Source organism: Corythoichthys intestinalis, unplaced genomic scaffold (assembly GCF_030265065.1).
Source record: "Corythoichthys intestinalis isolate RoL2023-P3 unplaced genomic scaffold, ASM3026506v1 HiC_scaffold_23, whole genome shotgun sequence".
In the NCBI taxonomy this organism is placed as follows: Eukaryota; Metazoa; Chordata; class Actinopteri; order Syngnathiformes; family Syngnathidae; genus Corythoichthys; species Corythoichthys intestinalis.
The window spans coordinates 3765271-3784453 of NW_026651592.1; the positions used below are offsets into that span (position 1 = coordinate 3765271).

At 40.3% G+C, this 19183-nt stretch overlaps 1 protein-coding gene across 3 annotated transcripts in view; it reads right to left on the reverse strand.

Moving 5' to 3' along the window:
- Nucleotides 1–19183, reverse strand: part of LOC130911142 (cell adhesion molecule-related/down-regulated by oncogenes-like) — a 136298-nt gene that overhangs the window by 34154 nt on the left and 82961 nt on the right. For all 3 annotated transcript variants that reach the window (XM_057828897.1, XM_057828896.1, XM_057828898.1), the window contains exons 8-9: nt 9720–9970; nt 3545–3719 (exon numbers count right to left, since the gene is read on the reverse strand). In XM_057828897.1, the coding sequence (XP_057684880.1) occupies nt 3545–3719; nt 9720–9970 (426 nt within the window). The remainder of the gene's footprint in view (nt 1–3544; nt 3720–9719; nt 9971–19183) is intronic.

A 19183-nucleotide genomic window follows, 5' to 3' on the forward strand; every position in this document is an offset into this window, starting at 1 on the left:
GTTAAGACAAAAATTAAAAGGGCTGCCGAAAACAACATTGATATCAACAAGAACGACAACAACCTGAAGGGCAACTTAAAAATTATGTAACTGACGGTGATTGACTGATTTCTTAAGTTGTTTTTTGTGCCATTTTTTAACACTGGATAAGTTTAGACTCATAAACGGATTTTTCCCGCTCCCGTTTTTCCATCTAAAAGGGAAAAAAAAAACAAGCCAAGACTGAGACATTTGTTCATTTCCAACACTGAGTAGAGCTCATCCTGATATAGGCTGAGCAGAAAAGCAATAAATGACAGTGGACGAAACTCAAAACAAGCTCTTTTTGGCCCGCTCGGATATTTCACGGCAGAAAGGCGTTAGCATTTGGAAAGCGGCTAGTCCTCGCAGGCATACGACAATCCTAGCCACGCTCGCCGCATACTTTGGACTTTTCCGGCTGTGGTCGAGCAGTTTTCTTGGGATGTGCAGCCGTATGGGCTTGGATTGAGATTTTCTTGTCCCGAAAACGAATGAATAACTTTCTTTTTGTTTACTTGATACGGTCTAACGACTGATTTACTAACTCTTTCAGTATCATTGATGATGATAGATGTCTAATTATGTGACTCTTTTCAACCTTCTGTTGTGGATTGAAAACGTTCATCACTAGTACACCATCAAACCATTTAAGCTGGGAGGGTGGAACATTCGTTCATTCACTACCATCTCTCCCAATTCGAATGGATTGGATGTCTATTGCATCAATGGTAACAAGTTAAAATTATTAATAGGGATGTCCAGATCCAATCACGTGAAGTCTGGAGTACTGTATTTTTCGGACTAAAAGTCGCACATGAGCCTAAGTCACACCAGCCCAAAATGCGCAATGAAGAGGAAAAAATTCTATAAGTCACACCGGAGTATAAATCGCATTTTTGAAGAAAAATTGATTAAATGCAACACCAAGAACAGACATGTCATCTTGAAAGGCAAATTAAAATAAAAATATAGTTCAAGCACCCATGTGCAAACTCGTCCTTATAGCTGTGGCCACCTAGCTTTTAGGCCACGTTTAGCCTTTTTGTTTTATTCATTTCAATAAGACAGGGGTGTCCAAACTTTTTGCAAAGGGGGCCAGATTTGGTGTGGTAAAAATGTGCGGGGCGACCTTGGCTGACGTCCTTTACGTAGAACAATATATTTAAGCAAATTTTAGCTAGCCATTCTGTGTGTCACATTTGCTTTATTGTTATTTTTTTAATTAATAATTTCAACAATCTCACAACTAGCCTTTGTGGCATTCTCTTCGACTCTCGGGATCTTGCTGCTGTGAAATTAAACTAGCTTCAAGTTGCTTCAATTTCTCGCTGCGTATCTTCCCTGTAATCTTGTCGTACATGTGAGCGTGTCTTGTTTTGTCATATCGCCTCACATTGAACTCTTTAAAAACAGCGACTGTCTCTTTACAAATGAGGCAGACACAGTTGTTGCGTATTTTAGTGAAAAAATAGTCCAATTTCCACCTATCCTTGAAGCGTTGGCCGTCGCAGTTCACTTTTTTGTTGTTGTTGATTGTTGCCATTTTAGAAAACTGGAAGTCAAGGGTCACACCGGGTAATCTTGCTTAGAGTACTGCTGCCTTTTAGTGGGTAAATGAGGAGCAACATTTAATGTGTAAGGTACTTCATATGCTGGTAGCAGTACTGCTGACCAATTTATTAAGTCTGTGTGTGGGCCAGGCGTTATTGATCTTATGACAGAGGCTGGGGGCCGGATGAAATTTGACCACGGGCCACATTTGGCCCCCAGGCCACACTTTGGACATGTCTGCAATAACAGTAGCCTCTGCATTTCTATAGTCCCTAACAAGTTTCTCGCTAATTCCAAACTTTCTTTCTGCTGCTCGATTACTGTTTTCAGCTGCATATTTCACTACTTGCCGCTTGTAATCTGCAGAATATGATTTTCTTTTCGGTGCCATTTTGTTCAGCCCTTCTTAGTTGTTTTTATAAGTTACTGCCAATGTTGAACACAGACTTTGTTTGCCCTGTTGTGCTTTAATGTGAAAATAACGTGAAATTACATAATAATGTGTAAAATGGGCCCGCAAGCAGGACTGAACGGGCCGTGCAGGTTGGCGCAACTTGGACATCATGCAATTTGGACGTCACGCAGCTCAGGGTGGTGGCAGATCATCTTGACAGAGACTAACATGTGCTCAAAACTCGCCTCTTTTTGTATGGAACCTCTTTTGTGTTGTGGGCATGGCTGACGAGATGTTTTTGTATATCCTGAGTAGGGCTGGCAAAATTATCGCGTTAACGGGCGGTAATTAATGTTTTAAATGAATCACGTTAAAATATTTGACTCACTTAACGCTCATGCCCCGCTCAAACAGATTAAAATGACAGCACAGTGCAATGCCAACTTGTTACTTGTGTTTTTTGGAGTTTTGTCACCCTCTGCTGGCGCTTGGGTGCGACTGATTTTATGGGCTTAAGCACCCATGAGCATTGTGTAATTATTGACATCAACAATGGCGGGCTACTAGTTTATTTTTTGATTGAAAATTTTACAAATTTTATTAAAACGAAAACATTAAGAGGGGTTTTAATATAAAATTTCTATATAATTTGTACTAACATTTATCTTTTAAAAACTACAAGTCTTTCTATCCATGGATTGCTTCAACAGAATGTTAACAATGTTAATGCCATCTTGTTGATTTATTGTACCGTATGTTGAATGTATATATCCATCTTGTGTCTTATCTTTCCATTCCAACAATAATTTACAGAAAAATATGGCATATTTTATAGATGGTTTGAATTGTGATTAATTAATAATTAATTGTTAAGCTGTAATTAACTCGATTAAAAATTTTAATCGTTTGACAGCCCTAATTCTGAGATGAGAAATACATTCACACACCTGGGTGAAAAAAAACCCTAATGAAGAGGGTCCTACAAAAGAGGCGCTACCGAGCTGTGCAGCCACGCCCTTATTCAAAACCCAAATGAATCTTCTCATTGCGCCAATTCGACCAAGTGTGCCAAATATCATGGCTCTATAAGATGTCTAAGTCCCTGAAGAAATATATTCCTTTTAATGGCGAACAAAGGGTTGTCATGGCAACAGAGACATGTGGACATGGGCCTTAAAATGTAGTATTGCAAAAGGTCTTGTAACTTCAGTCATCAACCTGAAAGGAAATGCACATGTATAAGTAAAATGAGTGACTTTTTGTGGCCGCTAGTTGACGTTGTAGGATTAATGCAAATGACTAGAGAGCCCTTCAACATACGACTCTCAACAAGCACCAGAGGTTTGGCGCAGATATGTTGTATATCTGTCAAGTTATGACCATTCAAAATTTCTGGTGTGACATAATAGCGACGGTCATTTATCCTTTCCGGTTTGGTAGCTCAGTAATAAGCATGTTTGACTGCCAAAATAACAGTTACCATTATTTTACGGCTTCCCTGCTTTTTTCAGACACTATAAATAGAACTTTTTTATCTTTTTTTGTTTTGTTTTTACAGTGTACTACTATACTACACACCTTTCCCAGTGCGAAATGTAAGCATGGCCGGCTGGCCCTCTCCCGCCGAGCTCCTAGCCACCATGAGCACCTCGTACAAGCTGGACGCGTCCAACTCTGAAAGCCGCAGCGACCGCTCGCTGCCAGGCACTCGCACTGTCAGCCAGCTTTCCATCACTGTAGCCATCTCGTCCACCTGAAAAATTGCAAAATCTTATACAAATGCCAATATCCAGGGTTCATACATCTTTTTCATGTCAAAATTCAAGCACTTTTTAAGAACTTTGAACATCAATTTTCCAGCTTTTCCAGGACCTTTGAACGTTATCCCAATGCTTTTTTTGTTGTTGTTTGTTTAAACTATGAGGCAGAAATAAAAATATGGTGCTTTCTTACAAGTACGCAAGCGTCGTCCAAAATCATCTGCGACCCCAGAGGCTCAAGAAATTTAGTTTGAAAAGTGCTGATTCTGAATTTCCTCTAGGAGGGTGCGCTCCCGGCGGCAGTCAGTGTTTTGTGGCAAACTCTGAGCGCGTCCAATAGCAGAGGTGCTGGCGTAGTGATAGTAAGGCTCTTCGATTATTCTATTTTGAACCGAAAGACGTTCCTGGTGTTAAAATCGTTCAAATCGGCAAGTTCGATTTTCAAAACTGCACCATTTTTGTTGACCTAAGCTGCCGTGGTTTCCTCTGCATTTCCTCTTCCTCCCACGAAAGCGAAGCGTCTTAAACAACAACAACAGCCATGGCTACCGGCCCCCAATGGGTTGACAGTGCTTAGCATGGCAGCAGCACCACTGGCGTGTGAATGTGTGCGTGAAAGGGTAAATGTGTGCTCATGTAAAGCACTTTGGGCATGAAAACTATGTAGATAATTGCGCTAAATACAGTGGGGCAAACAAGTATTTAGTCAACCACCAATTGTGCAAGTTCTCCTACTTGAAAAGATAGAGAGGCCTGTAATTGTCAACATGGGTAAACCTCAACCATGAGAGACAGTATGTGGAAAAAAAAAAACAGAAAATCACATTGTTTGATTTTTAAAGAATTTATTTCCAAATCAGAGTGGAAAATAAGTATTTGGTCAACTACAAAAAAAGCAAGATTTCTGGCTGTCAAAGAGGTCTAAATTCTTCTAACGAGGCTCCACTTGTTACCTGTATTAATGGCACCTGTTTTAAGTCATTATCAGTATAAAAGACACCTGTCCACAACCTCAGTCAGTCACATTCCAAACTCCACTATGGCCAAGACCAAAGAGCTGTCGAAGGACACCCAGACTTCCCTCTTCCCAGCCACTTCTACCAGCTCCACTGGCGGGATCCCAAGGCGTTCCCAGTCCAGCCGAGAGAGCGTGTACTGGGTCGTTCCCGGGACTTCCCGCCGGTGGGTCATGCCCGGAACACCTCTCCAGGGAGGTGTCCAGGAAGCATCTGAACCGGATGCCCGAGCCACCTCATTTGGCTCCTCTCGATGCGGAGGAGTAGCGGCTCGACGCAGAGTCCCTCCCGGATGACCGAGCTTCTCACCCTATCTCTGTCTGGAGAGCCCGGACACCCTGTGGAGGAAACTCATTTCGGCAACTTGCATCCGGGGTCTTGTTCTTTCGGTCGCGACCCACAGCTCGTGACCATAAGTGAAGGTAGGAACGCAGATCGACTGGTAAATCGAGAGCTTCGCGTTTCGGTTCAGCTCCTTATTCACTACTACGGAACCGTGCAGAGTCCGCATTACTGCAGACACTGCACCGATCCGCCTGTCGATCTCCCGCTCCCTCAAACCCTCACTCGTGAACAAGACCCCAAGATAGTTCAATATGAGGTGCGTGGAGTGCTGCTGGGTGTAGAAAGTGTACTTCTGGTGCTCTTCAGTGTGGGGATCGAAGAAGTGATAATTAACAAAAACGAGGCATTCAGAAAGTAGAAAAATAAAAAGTCTTTATTAAATCATGGTTTTGTTCTGATTAAAAAAATGTCGACATGTTTCGGCCGTAGCCTCAGAACAAAGCCATGATTTAATATAGGCTTTCTATTTTTCTACTTCCTGAGCCCCTCGGTATTTTGAATCAAGACCCCAAGATAGTTGAACTTCTCCACTTGGGGCAGGATCTCATCCGCGACCCGGAGAGGGGACTCCCCCCTTTTCCGGCTGAGGACCATGGTCTCGGATTTGGAAGTGCTGATCTTCACCCCAACTGCTTCACACTCGACTGCGAACCACTCCAGTAAGAGTTGAAGGTCAAGGCTTGATAAAGCCAACAGCACCACATCATCTGCAAAAAGCAGAGATGCAATGCTGAGGTCATCAAACCGGACCCCCCCCTCAGCGCTTCGGCTGCGTCTAGAAATTCTGTCCATAAAAATCATGAACAGAATCGGTGACAAAGGGCAGCCTTGGCGGAGCCCAACCCTAACTGGGTACGAATTCGACTTACTGCCGGCAATGCGGACCAAACTCTGACACCGGTCGTACAGGGACCGGACAGCCCTTACCAAGGGGGTCTGCCTGGAGTACCCCCCACAAGACTCCCCGAGGCACACTGTCGTTCGCCTTCTCCAGATCCACAAAACACATGTAGACTGGTTGGGCGGACTCCCATGCACCCTCGAGGACACTGCCAAGGGTGCAGAGCTGGTCCGCTGTTCCACGGCAGGGCCTAGAACCACACTGCTCCTCCTGAATCCGAGATTCGACTTCCCGACGGACCCTCCTCTCCGGCATCCCTGAATAGACTTTACCAGGGAGTAGGGTTGAGCATCGAGCATCGATGGGAACCGGTTCTAACACTCCGATGCTCCCGGAATCATTCGAATTTTAAAATTTCAATTCCTTGTTTCGATGCCCTGAGCGCCGAGCGGAAAAAAATTGCTCGAGTTTAAAGACTGATATTTATATACAAGTTATAATTAGCCCTGTGAGAAGTTCATTTAATTCCCAAAAATGTCGAAAACGTAAGACTTTAATATAAACTATGCAATTTTTTTTGACCCCGTATTTTTTTTCTTTGACCCTGCTTCTTAAAAGAATCGGAATCGGGAATCGTTCGGAACCGGAATCGAAACGTGGAATCGCAACTGGAACCAGAATCGTTCAATTTCAAACGATGCCCAACCCTACCGTGGAGGCTGAGGAGTGTGATCCCACTATAATTAGAACACACCTTCCAGAGGTTGCGCTAGACTTTTTCGTTGTCTGTCATTTTGACTGACAGGGTCATAAAAATCCGGTCATAATCTATTTTTACCCGTCACTTAAATTTTTAAAATGTTAATAATGACATATTCAATAGTATTTAGTTTTCATTCATCTTTAATTAATATTCTGTCCGAACAAGCTTAACAGAGAATCCACACAGCCCCATCACACATCAAGCAGCTGTGCGTTATTAGCGCCTAGCTTGCCTTGAACACGGCTTTTTAGGTCGGACTTGACAAGTCATAAAAAAATTAATTAAAAAAAAGGGTTTGAGGATAAGCCTGAGAATGATCGGTTTTCTCTCTGCTCCATATAAGCAATATTTCAACATTGCTTACACGGCCGAGAGTCGGGGCAAACTGCTTGTATGTGTGTGTGACATGCACGAACAGTGCGTGCATGCTATCGATCCATATACCGTATTTTTCGGACTATAAGTCGCGTTTTTTTTCATATTTTGGCTGGGGGTGCGACTTATACTCAGGAGCGACTTATGTGTGGAATTATTAACACATTATGATATAATTTCACATGTTATTTTGGTGTTTTGCAGTGACACTGATGGTTTTGTAAAGTTGTTAGCATGTTCTTATGCTATAGTTATCTGAATAACTCTTTATAGCTATGGCCACGTTCGCGTTCTGCCTTTGGCAGTGTATGTTCAATTGTATTATTGACTTTTTTATCTTGAAATGGATGCATTTAGTTTGTGGCGCTTTCACGTCCACGTGAGGGCGCACTCGCACTTGTTTACGTGACACGCCAGAAGAAGACTGACAGCTACGTAGCTCTGAGTGAGTGAGTGGGCGAGTTAGCTAGAGAGAATAGACGGATGCGAACCTACTTTCATTGTTTATGCTTTTAAATCATCTCTACAGAGGCAACGCCTGCGTGTATCATCTTTTCTGTTGTTGTTGTGTGTTTTCCACCCGCGATCGGACACTTAGAGCCAGATGTGTGGTTGTTTGAACGATGTGCTAATGATAGCGAACGCATGCTAACCTGTTACTTATTACTAATAGTACCTAATTATCATTTATTTACGTTGATGCGAACCTGTTTTCTATCGAGGACCAAATTGATTCAGCAAATTATACGGACGCCCAGCATTGTCTTTTGGGAGTTCGCTGTATAGCCAGGACAGGCCGTAGCGTAAGACAGTATATTCACATTTCGTTGTTCATGCACTGTACATTTATTTAGCATGTTGTTCTCTATTGTATTTTTATATTAAATTGCCTTTCAAGATGACATGTCTGTTCTATGTGTTGGATTTTATCAAGTAAATTTCCCCCCCAAATTCGACTTATACTCCGGTGCGACTTGTATATGGTTTTTTTCTCTTCGTTGGGCATTTTATGGCTGGATCAACTTATACTCAGGAGCGACTTGTAGACCGAAAAATACAGTACTTTGAATATAAACCTGTACAGGGATTATTCATGCCTGTTATTTGTGTCCTCTTTTTAATAAGCAAAATATGATATCCCTGGAATGACGGATGACAGCCAGCATGTGTTATTGTATGGTCATTTGTTTTGATGCCTCTGCGCATGCGGGTCGTCTTGCTCAGCGCATGTCGGACTGCGAATTAGTGCGCAGATATGACAAAAAATCGGATTCGTGCATTAAGACCTGTAGTATGAACGTAGCCATAGGCTTGTTGCTGTTAAAAAGAGGACACAAATAACAGGCATGAATAATCTCTGTACAGGTTTATATTCAAAGTATATGGATCGATAGCATGCACGCACTGTTCGTGCATGTCACACACACATACGGGCAGTTTGCCCTGACTCTCGGCCGTGTAAGCAATGTTGAAATATTGCTTATATGGAGCAGAGAGAAAACCAATCATTCTCAGGCTTATCCTCAAACCTATTTTTATTTTTTTATGACTGTTGTCAAGTCCGACCCTTCCTAAAAAGCCGTGTTCAAGGCAAGCTAGGCGCTAATAACGCACTGCTGCATTGCTACCGTAGCTACCGTACCGTCTCTCGCTTTTTTATGACGTAATTGCTGCATTAAATCAGATTTGCGGGACTGGACAGTACAGACCGCCGCGACAGTCTGAAAAAATGTGGCCTAGATCGGATTTAGACCACATACGAAAGTGACCCAGATCGGATTTGAAATGGTCCCGTTCTATGCGACTTGTCACGTTCAGACCGTCAAGTTAATGCCTCACTCGAGTCGGAAAAACACGAAAAAATCGGATTCGTGCATTAAGACCTGTAGTATGAACGTAGCCTTAGTTCGGACGCTCAGTTGTCTTACCATTTTTCCGAGTAAGGCCAACGACGTCATGCATCAAGAGAGACAATAGCTAATTAATATGCTCACTCGCCACCCTGTGGTTTGGGGTGTAAATTGCAACCTGTCAAAATGACGGACGGACTTCAGTTTTTTCCGTCACCATTTTAAAAAAACGGTCAACGACGGAAAATATTCGGTTAACGCCACCCCTGCACCTTCCAGTTCCCCTTTTTAATAAGGGAGACCACCACCCCGGTCTGCCAATCCAGAGGCACTGTCCTCGATGTCCACGCGATGTTGTAGAAAAATGAACTGGTCGTTTGATAAAAGTATTGTACTAAACCACAGCAAATGCACCTTTATGCATTTAAATACTACTCTATTTGTAAATTGTTCACTTGATTAAACTCTAAACTGCTTACACACAGACTCAAATACGCTGCACTCTTGGGAGCGACGTTTTGACGCAGGACATTTAGGAGAGCAACTTCGGAATGAGCGCATAGCAGAGATGAAGCAAATATATTTACTTTCCATAATTCATATTTTTAGACAGGGTGCTGAGAAATATTGTGTGCCAAACACTTTCAAGCATTTTCAAGGACTTTATGCATAATTCAAGCATTTTTCACACCACACCACTCACATCCAAGTATTTTCAACGGTTTCAAGGACCCGTACGAACCCTCAGTATCATAACAGGAATTTTTGTCCTTTTTTTTTTTTTTTTTTTTTTTGGGCCTCACCTTACGATATCGGACAAAATATGCATTGATGGGGCTCCCGCCGTCGGGTCCAGCTCTCCACTCCAGGTCGTACACGTCCGGTTTGTAGGTCTGCGGCGGGCTGGTAATGATTGGCGCGTCAGGCGTGAGACCGTCGGCGCCCCCGTCGAACGGCGGCTCATCCGAATCCTCCTCCGCCACGAAGCGATCGCTGCCCTCGTCGCTCTGCATGGGCGGTAGCGAAGGCCAAACATCGACGTTGGGCTTTGATTCTAAGAGAAAAAATATTGCGAAAAAACATTGTTGATTGCAAGTTTCATCTCTTTTGACTTGGTTTTAATTAGATTTAGTTTAGTCACTTTTTTCATGTTACTTCTGATTGTTTTTTGTTTTCGTTGTTGTATTGTCAGTGTGCTTGTATGCATTTATGTTATTTGGGTTAATTATTCAATGTCCACTGCTGTATTGTGTAGTAGCAGTAGTTTAATATATATATATATTTTTTATAAATCTCATTCATCAACAATAAGGCTCCAACAACTAACCGATTAAATCAATTAATAAATTATTTGCCAACAAATTTGATCATCGATTCGGTCCTTGTTTGTGTGTAATGTGAGGCTGGTCATGCCAGTGATTAGAGCAAGAGAGAGTGAGTTCACTGCTACACTCAGATTGGGTTGCTGAATCAATATTACGAAGTGTCGAGAATTAGATTGTTTTTTTTGTTGTTAGATCCAGTGTGCCTCCTTCAGAGGTCAACTGTATTGTTTGTATTCTTTGTTGGTGAGACGTTACTACTTAGCACGGAGCGCTACGCTAGTTAGCGATTATACTAATCAGTGTCTTAAGTGTCCATTTGTATTGTGTTTTGGAGAAGCATATTAGCACTTGAGTTATTGTTAGATAGTAAAACCACACACATATAACAGCTTAGTCTCCTTTCAATACAAACTCCCATTCAAACTGTAAACTGTCATACAAGACAGTGTTTTTGAAGGAATTAATCATCAATTTTGTCTTTACTGTTACTTAAAACATGCCCCAAACAACTTCAAGTTAAATTGTGAAGGTCATTGGAAAAAGTGACATTTACCCGATTAATCGTTTAATTAATCGTCCGATTATTTGATTAGCAAAAATTACAGTAATAATAATAAAAATGTAATTATACTAGTTTTTTGTTATTTTCTAAAAATGAAAAAAAAAAAAATACAATAGAAAATAAAGGTGAATGAAATGAAATCAAATGAAATCAAATGACATAAAATAACACAAAGAACATACACAGGTAACACACAGATAAGAAAAGTAAGTGTGGTGTACCTAATTTGGCCCCAAAGTCTTAAATTTAACACCTAAACTGTGGGATATAATTCCAAATTCCAAAAATTAAGTCAAACAATCCTTTGACTCTCCTAAAAATTGCTTTAACGACACAACTACATCGACTTGGAATCATCCTCACATACTTGCTCAGAAACGACGCGTGGATGAATAAGTGCGAGTGAGCGAGCATACCACCGCTACACTTTGCAAAGTAAACACGCTGGGAGCCGGTAACACTAATCTCGGTTCCCGGGAATGCCGCCAGCTGCCATACATTCCATACGCCGGTCGTTAAAATAGCAGCGATAGAAGTCTGTACCAAAGCTGTCGCTCCAGAAAAACGTCAGCGGAAGTAACGCTAACATGAAAGGAAGTTCTAATGTACCATCAACTCTCTGGCTGCCATTGACAGGGATAGAAATCCAGTTGTGGCTTTTTTCATTCTTCTGCTGTGAATTCAACCCTTTAACATTGGACGTGTCGGCTGCGACACGTTTATGCATATCGTCTTTGAAGCTTCGTCACGCTGTACTTACGTCAACCAAGTGCCACCGGTTGGTCTCATTTAAAAGTGCGGAAGTTGAGGCCCACGCCCGTTTTTACTTGAAGTCAATCGACCACGTAAAACGGGAGATAATGTCATTTGAGTTTTATAGTTTTATTGCCCTCATAAATATGCATTAAAACGCTGCATGGACCATGTGTTTATGTCCATATTTCCATCATTTCTTGTCCTTTTTCAAAAGGAAAGCACAAACCACGAAAGACAACATATCCCAGGAGGCATTGTGGGGTCACAAAAGATGGAGGTATTGTTAACATTTTTGATAAATTGCCGAGCGAGGCGCCACCTAAGGAAAGGAAGGCGAGGTAGCGAGCGATGGCCGGTTGGATTGAGCGAGCGACTTTGAAACATGCGGAATGAATCGAAAACTAAATTTAGCGCAAGCTAATGCATTATTTCATCAACTCGAGGAAGAGGATGGACCAGATTTGTCGTTGTGTTGTTCGGATGAGTCAGTGAGTTGGGAAGAGTGACAGCAGAAACAGCGGAAGAGTGGGCTTTGTGACATAATGTATGACATAGCCATTTGTCTTGATTAAGGGGAAATGAACTGAACTAGTATATTGTCAGTATGCTTGAAAAGACTATGTTATATTTGATTGTTTTTCTCACTGTCAATCTTTTCAATTTCTATATAGATGTGTGTGCTCGAGAAGCTTGATTGCATGTTCATACTTTTGATAAGGCGATGGGTGCAATATGTAACCTCACAAAGAGACATCCTCCAAACCCATTTGGTGTTATATATAGTATATATATATATATATATATATACACAACCCCTAGCAAAAAGTATGGAATCACCAGTCTCGGACGAGCACTCACTCAGACATTTTATTATGTAGAACAAACTCAGATAAAAAGCTTGAAAAAATTATGAATTAGTTCCAAAGTGCAACTCTTTAGCATTCAGAAACACTAAAATAAATGAATAAAAAACATTTTGGTGGTCAGTAAATGTTACTTTTATAGAGCAAGTATAGGGAAATAAATATAGGATCACTCCATTCTGAGGAAAAATATATGGAATCACGAGAAAAAAACAAAGAAATAACAATCAAAACACATCTCTAGTATTTAGTTGCACCAACTCCGGCTTTTATGACAGCTTCCAGTCTCCGAGGCAAGGACTTGATGACTTCAATGTAAACTTGTGCATTTATTGAAGATTTAACCACAGCCATCTCTCCAGTGCCTTTGCCTGACATGCATGAAATCAAGGATAGAGGGAATTTTGATGTTTTTTTCAGGCAGTTATTTTTGTAAATCTCACTGGAACGGCACCTAACAAAAGTTCCAGCATCACCAACTTGTCCAATGCAGATTCCTGACCCATCACTGAAAATGACCTTCATCCAGTCATTCACAGTCCATGATTGTCTCTCTTTAGCCCATTGCAGTCTTGTTCTTTTCTGTTTAAGTGTCAATGAGATAGTTTCCTTTTAGCTTTCCTGTATGAAAAATCCCATTTCCTGTAGGCAATTTTGCACAGTTCTGTCACATATCTCTACTCCAGCTTCCTTCCATGTCTTCTTCTTTTGTCTTGTACATCTTCTGTTTTCAAGAAATATGGCCTTTAGTTCTTTGTCATGAAATATGGATGTCTTCCTCGGTCTACCTGTACGCTTAACTTTAACAACCTTGCCTTGTTGTTTGTACTTGGCCCAGATCTTTGATACAGCTGACTGTGAACAGCCCACATTTTTGGACACCATACGAGTAGCGTTACCTTCTTCAAGAAGTTTGATAGTCCTATCCTTGGTCTCAAGAGACATCTCTCTTGTTGGAGCCATGATTCTTGTGACTCCACTTAGTCCAGCAACCCTCCAAGGTGTGATAACTGCACTGTTTTTATCTGCTGACTAACGAGCAGATCTAATCTGAGGCAGGGGCCCAATTAAGGAAAGGAAATTGACTGGTCGTGTCTGTATTTTCTACTCAAAATTGAGTGATTCCATATTTTTTTCTTCAGAATGGAGTGATTCTATATTTATTTCCCTGCATTTACTCTACAAAAGTAACATTTACTGACCACCACAATGTTTTTTATTCATTTCTTTTAGTGGTTCTGATTGCCAATGAGTTGCACTTTTGAACTAAGTCATTATTTTTTTTCAGGTTTTTTTATCTTAGTTTGTTCTACATAATAATAATAATAATTCATTCGAGTGAGTGCTCGTCCGAGACTGGTGATTCTATACTTTTTGCTAGGGGTTCTGTATTTTCACTATTGTTCTACTGTATATAAACTGTTTTGACCATAGTATGTGTAAAGGGCAAAAACGCCATGACCATACCTGCAGTTTGGGATGAATTGTCAAATATAAAACTATTCAGTCTTAATATATTTCCTTTGGATGTTCATCCTAACAAGTTGAATAAATATTATCAAGGTTCGAAACGGTTCGTCGGGCATGTTTGATTGTCAATGGGAAATCAATATTACAAATTTGGACAAAAGATTTTGCGACTTTTTTTTTGTCTTTTGTGGGTCCAAAATGTTGATTATAATTGATCAGTGAAGAAAACAACAGTTTGGACATAAATTTCATAATGTCCTGAAAAAAGGGACCCAATCAAGCCATTGTGAACAATTTTTCTTTGAAATATAAAAGCGACATCAAAGACATATAAATCCGGACGAAAAAAATGCTCAGGTGTTAAAGGGTTAAAAAGAGTTTATCACAAGTAAACGTCCATTTCATTGGGGAGGGTGGCAGTCAGTTATAGTGAGAAAAATATGAAAATGTTGCTTGTGATGACGTTTTAATTGTGGTTGGGCAAGTCAAGTCACTAACTCGGGAGTTAAGTCACAAATTTATTTACACAGTTAATTTTTCAAACTGTAACTAATAGAGTGGTACCTCTAAATATGAATTTAATTTCTTCCAGGACCTGGTTTGCAAGTCGAAATGATCGTACGTTGAGCAGGATTTTCCCATATGACTACATTACAATTCGATCTATTCATTCCACAGCCCAAAAACCTATGCTAAATCCTGAATTAATACTGCAGGTACAATTACAAATAGCAAAACAAATAGATTATAAATGCAAATCGGAATAATAATGGGTCAAATTTAATGGATGTCTACTAGTGATAAACTCATTTAAATTCACAGCAGAACCCCAAAAAGAGCCACACGATCGGACGTCTATCACCGTCAAATAATGAAAAAATGAAATCATGGACTTCTGGAATGAATCCTCAAGCTCAAGGCGGGGGCGGAGGTTTGCGCCAAGGCCGCCCTCCTCTCCCGCGAGCTGGATCGTGAGAGTGAGCTTTGTGCACGCCGCCCGGGGATAAGCCCCCGCGGACGCTGGAATGCGAGGAGTAGCCGTGAAGGGTTAGGACGGGGAGCAGACCACCCGGCTGTAAACGTGGTATACAACCGCCTTGTATTTACGACGCAGCGTCCTCCCACTCCGCCGTTGCGTTTCCATTAGGTAGAAAACATGAAGCTGATAAGGGCGTTTATATTGGGAGGTACGAGCTCGTGAGCTTAGCCAGACACCCTGAAGCATTCCACCCGGACAGTAAAACTGCAAAAACGCAAAACCAGTGGTTCAAAAAGTGTGGTGCGAGAACCACCAGTGCCACGCAGGCTCCATCTAGCAGTACGTGAAAGATTGACTGAATTCAATGTTCAAAACGAGCTCAGTTCAAAGTACATTTCAGTTACATTCAACTTCAAATACCGTATTTTTCGGACTATACGTCGCACCTGAGTATAAGTCGCACCAGCCATAAAATTGCGCAATGAAAAGGAAAAAAAACTAGGGGTGTCAAACGATTAAAATTTTTAATCGAGTTAATTACAGCTTAAAAATTAATTAATCGTAATTAATCGCAATTCAAACCATCTCTAAAGTATGCCATATTTTTCTGTAAATTATTGTTGGAATGGAAAGATAAGACACAAGACGGATATATACATACAACATACTGTACATAAGTGCTGTATTTGTTTATTATAACAATAAATCCACAAATGGCATTATTAACATTCTTTCTGTTTACGTGATCCATGGATAGTAAGACTTGTAGTTCATAAAAGATAAAGGTTATAGTTACAAGTTATAGTAATTTTATATTAAAACCCCTCTTCATATTTTCGTTTTAATAAAATCTGTACAATTTTCAATCAAAAGTAGCGTTAATATAATAATAATAAGAATAAAAATAACAATAATAAAAATTGAGTGAGCCAAACTCTGAGTAATGCCAGTTCACTTTGCATTGTTGTTTAGCTGTGTGAGAATAGGGCCTCATTACTACGGACTGAAGTCTTTTTTTTTCTTTTTGTGAACATTAGTTTTTTTGAGAGATAGCAATATTATTTTTTTTGTGCTTTCACTAAATGATACTTCTGTTTGTTGTGAAGGAGTTGCCGAAGCGTATGCCAATAAACGGCGCAGCCCAAAGAACGCCTGTGTCCACTCGCCTTTATAACAGATATATCTCTGAGCATATCTTACCCAAAATACAACAAGAGACACATAATTGCCACTAAAAGAAAGCAAACTTACCGAAATATGTGTGGAGCATAAAGCAACAGCATAAACGTCTCACAACTACTAATTCTCCCACTATTAGAAGGAATAACATTAGTATGGAACGGCACTGCGCTGCCCCCAAGCGGCTGGTGGCATTCGCTTCACTCTTAATGTCCATAAACGGCCTCATTGACATCTGTTTGAGGCCATGCGAGAGCGGCTCATTCAGTGCATGCGTTAATTGCGTCAAATATTTTAACGTGATTAATTTAAAAAATTAATTAACGCCCGTTAACGCGATAATTTTGACAGCCCTAAAAAAATATATAAGTCGCACCGGAGTATAAGTCGCATTTTTTTAAAGGAAATTTTTTTGATAGAATCCAGAACCAAGAACAGACATGTCATCTTTAAAATTTAAAATACAATAGAGAACAACAGGCTGAATAGGTGTACGGTATGCTAACATTACATGACGCTAGAAGTTAGATCGGGCATAAAAAATCCAGCCCGACCCGACCGGCCCGCAGGTATTAAAGCACGATGCTGCCCGAGCCCGATCAATTAACTTGATTTGCTTGCCCAAGCCCGAAAACTCCCGAAATTTTATGTTTTATTTTTGAGGATTCAGAAGAAGGAGGAAATGCGGGGATGTGATGCGTGGTTGCGTTTTGTGTGATCACGTTTGTGACGATGCCGGTGCAGACAGTGGGGCAAATAAGTACTGGTATTTAGTCAACCACCAATTGTGCAAGTTCTCCTCCTTGAAAAGATAAGAGAGACCTGTAATTGTCAACATGGGTAAACCTCAACCATGAGAGACAGAATGTGGGGAAAAAAAAAAAAAACAGAAAATCACATTGCTTGATTTTTAAAGAATTTATTTCCAAATCTGAGTGGAAAATAAGTATTTGGTCACCTACAAACAAGCAAGATTTCTGGCTGTCAAAGAGGTCTAACTTCTTCTAACGAGGTCTAACGAGGCTTCACTCGTTACCTGTATTAATGGCACCTGTTTTAACTCATCGGTATAAAAGACACCTGTCCACAATCTCAGTCAGTCACACTCCAAACTCCACTATGGCCAAGACCAAGAGCTGTCGAAGGACACCAGAGACAAAATTATGGACCTGCACCAGGCTGGGAAGTCTGAATCTGCAATAGGTAACACGCTTGGTGTAAAGAAATCAACTGTGGGAGCAATTATTAGAAAATGGAAGGCATACAAGACCACTTATAATCTCCCTCGACCTGGGGCTCCATGCAAGATCTCACCCCGTGGCATCAAAATAATAACAATAACGGTGAGCAAAAATCCCAGAACCACACGGGGGGACCAAGTGAATGACCTACAGAGAGCTGGGACCACAGAAACAAAGGCTACTATCAGTAACACAATGCGCTGTCACGGACTCAAATCCTGCACTGCCAGATGTGTCCCCCTGCAGAAGAAAGTAGACGTCCAGGCCCGTCTGCGGTTCGCTAGAGAGCATTTGGATGATCCAGAAGAGGACTGGGAGAATGTGTTAATAAATTCTTTAAAAATCAAACAATTTTCTGTTTTTTTTTTCACATTCTGTCTCTCATGGTTGAGGTTTACTCAAGTTGAAAATTACAGGCGTCTCTAATATTTTCAAGTGGGAGAACTTGCACAATTAGTGGTTGACTAAATACTTATTTGCCCACTGTATATTTGTGGAAATGTGTGTTTGAATGATTTGTTAAAAAAAGCTTTGTAAAAAAAAAAAAAAAAAAAGTTTTTACAGCATTTAAGCTAGCGGACTTTTGCTATGTAATTTAGCCAATTGTTCTTTTGTTTTACTTAAACCCACATTTAGTTGTTGTTGTTTTTTTATACTGTTTGAGGCTAAGCTCATGTATTTCAATTAATTTTTATGTCATTTATTGCTCTTGTGAAATGAAAGTGCAATTCTGCATAGTTAGAACAAACACTCAGGTATTTTATTTTGTATTCACAAGCTTAGCTTTTTTTCCCCTTCAGCCTTGATAGAGCAACTAACTATTTTTGGAGATTTAAACAACTTAAAATAGGAATAATTATTATGATTTTTGAATGATTTTTAAATTAATTTTTAATGTCGTTTTAAGTATAATATGTATACATTGATAAAATGACGCCAGTAGACGGATATAGATGTTTAGTCCCATTTCAAATGGTACCGATTGCTGCCAGATCCTAGTCAAAATGGATTGGACGTCGAGAATCGTCAATGGCACTAAAGGATGAGCAATCACAGCCATTCCTCCCACTTTAAATGAATTGGACATTTATTGTTCTAAATGGGAGCCAATGAGTTAATATTCAAACTGTGGCTTAAAAAAATACCTCTACCTTTTTTTCTCAACAATTTGGCCTACTAAACTAACATATTTTACTCAGTGGATGTCATTAACGGCCATTGACGTCCAATTCACCCATTATAATGCGACTTGTCCTACATTGCCATTTCAAATTAGGGGTGTAACGGTACACAAAAATCTCGGTTCGGTATGTACCTCGGTTTTGAGGTCACAGTTCGGTTCATTTTCGGTACAGTAAGAAAACAAAATGCAAAATATAAATGTGCTTGTTGTTTATTACACACCTTTGTGCTTTCAACAATAGGAACATTAGTCTAAACAAAGTTAGAATTCTGCTCAAAAAGTAGCGGGTATTTAAAGATAATCCAGCAACAATTTGCCTTTCAGACCCCGCGTATTGGTCAGCTTTCTTTCTGAAAGAAAGGAGAAAAAAGAAGTCCTGTGCTAAAGAGAAAAGCAATCCCAATGACAAAGATTATAACATGTATTTTACAAATGAAATGCCTCAATGAATCATTTTTTTTCTTATGAAGGGTTTTCAAAAGCTTTATTGGTGGATTTTCTAAAGTTAAAGCACCACACAGAAATTAATAAATTGAATTGTGTAAGCAGGATCTGTATATTATTCTTATTATTTAATTACAGGTATTTTAACTCATTCCAATTTATTTTATTTAAAGTGCCTGTGACACGAAAAAGCATGTTTATTTCATAATACACGCGGTATTTTATGCCCCTGAATGATATGGACCGCTTGGATGTGTGTGGAAGC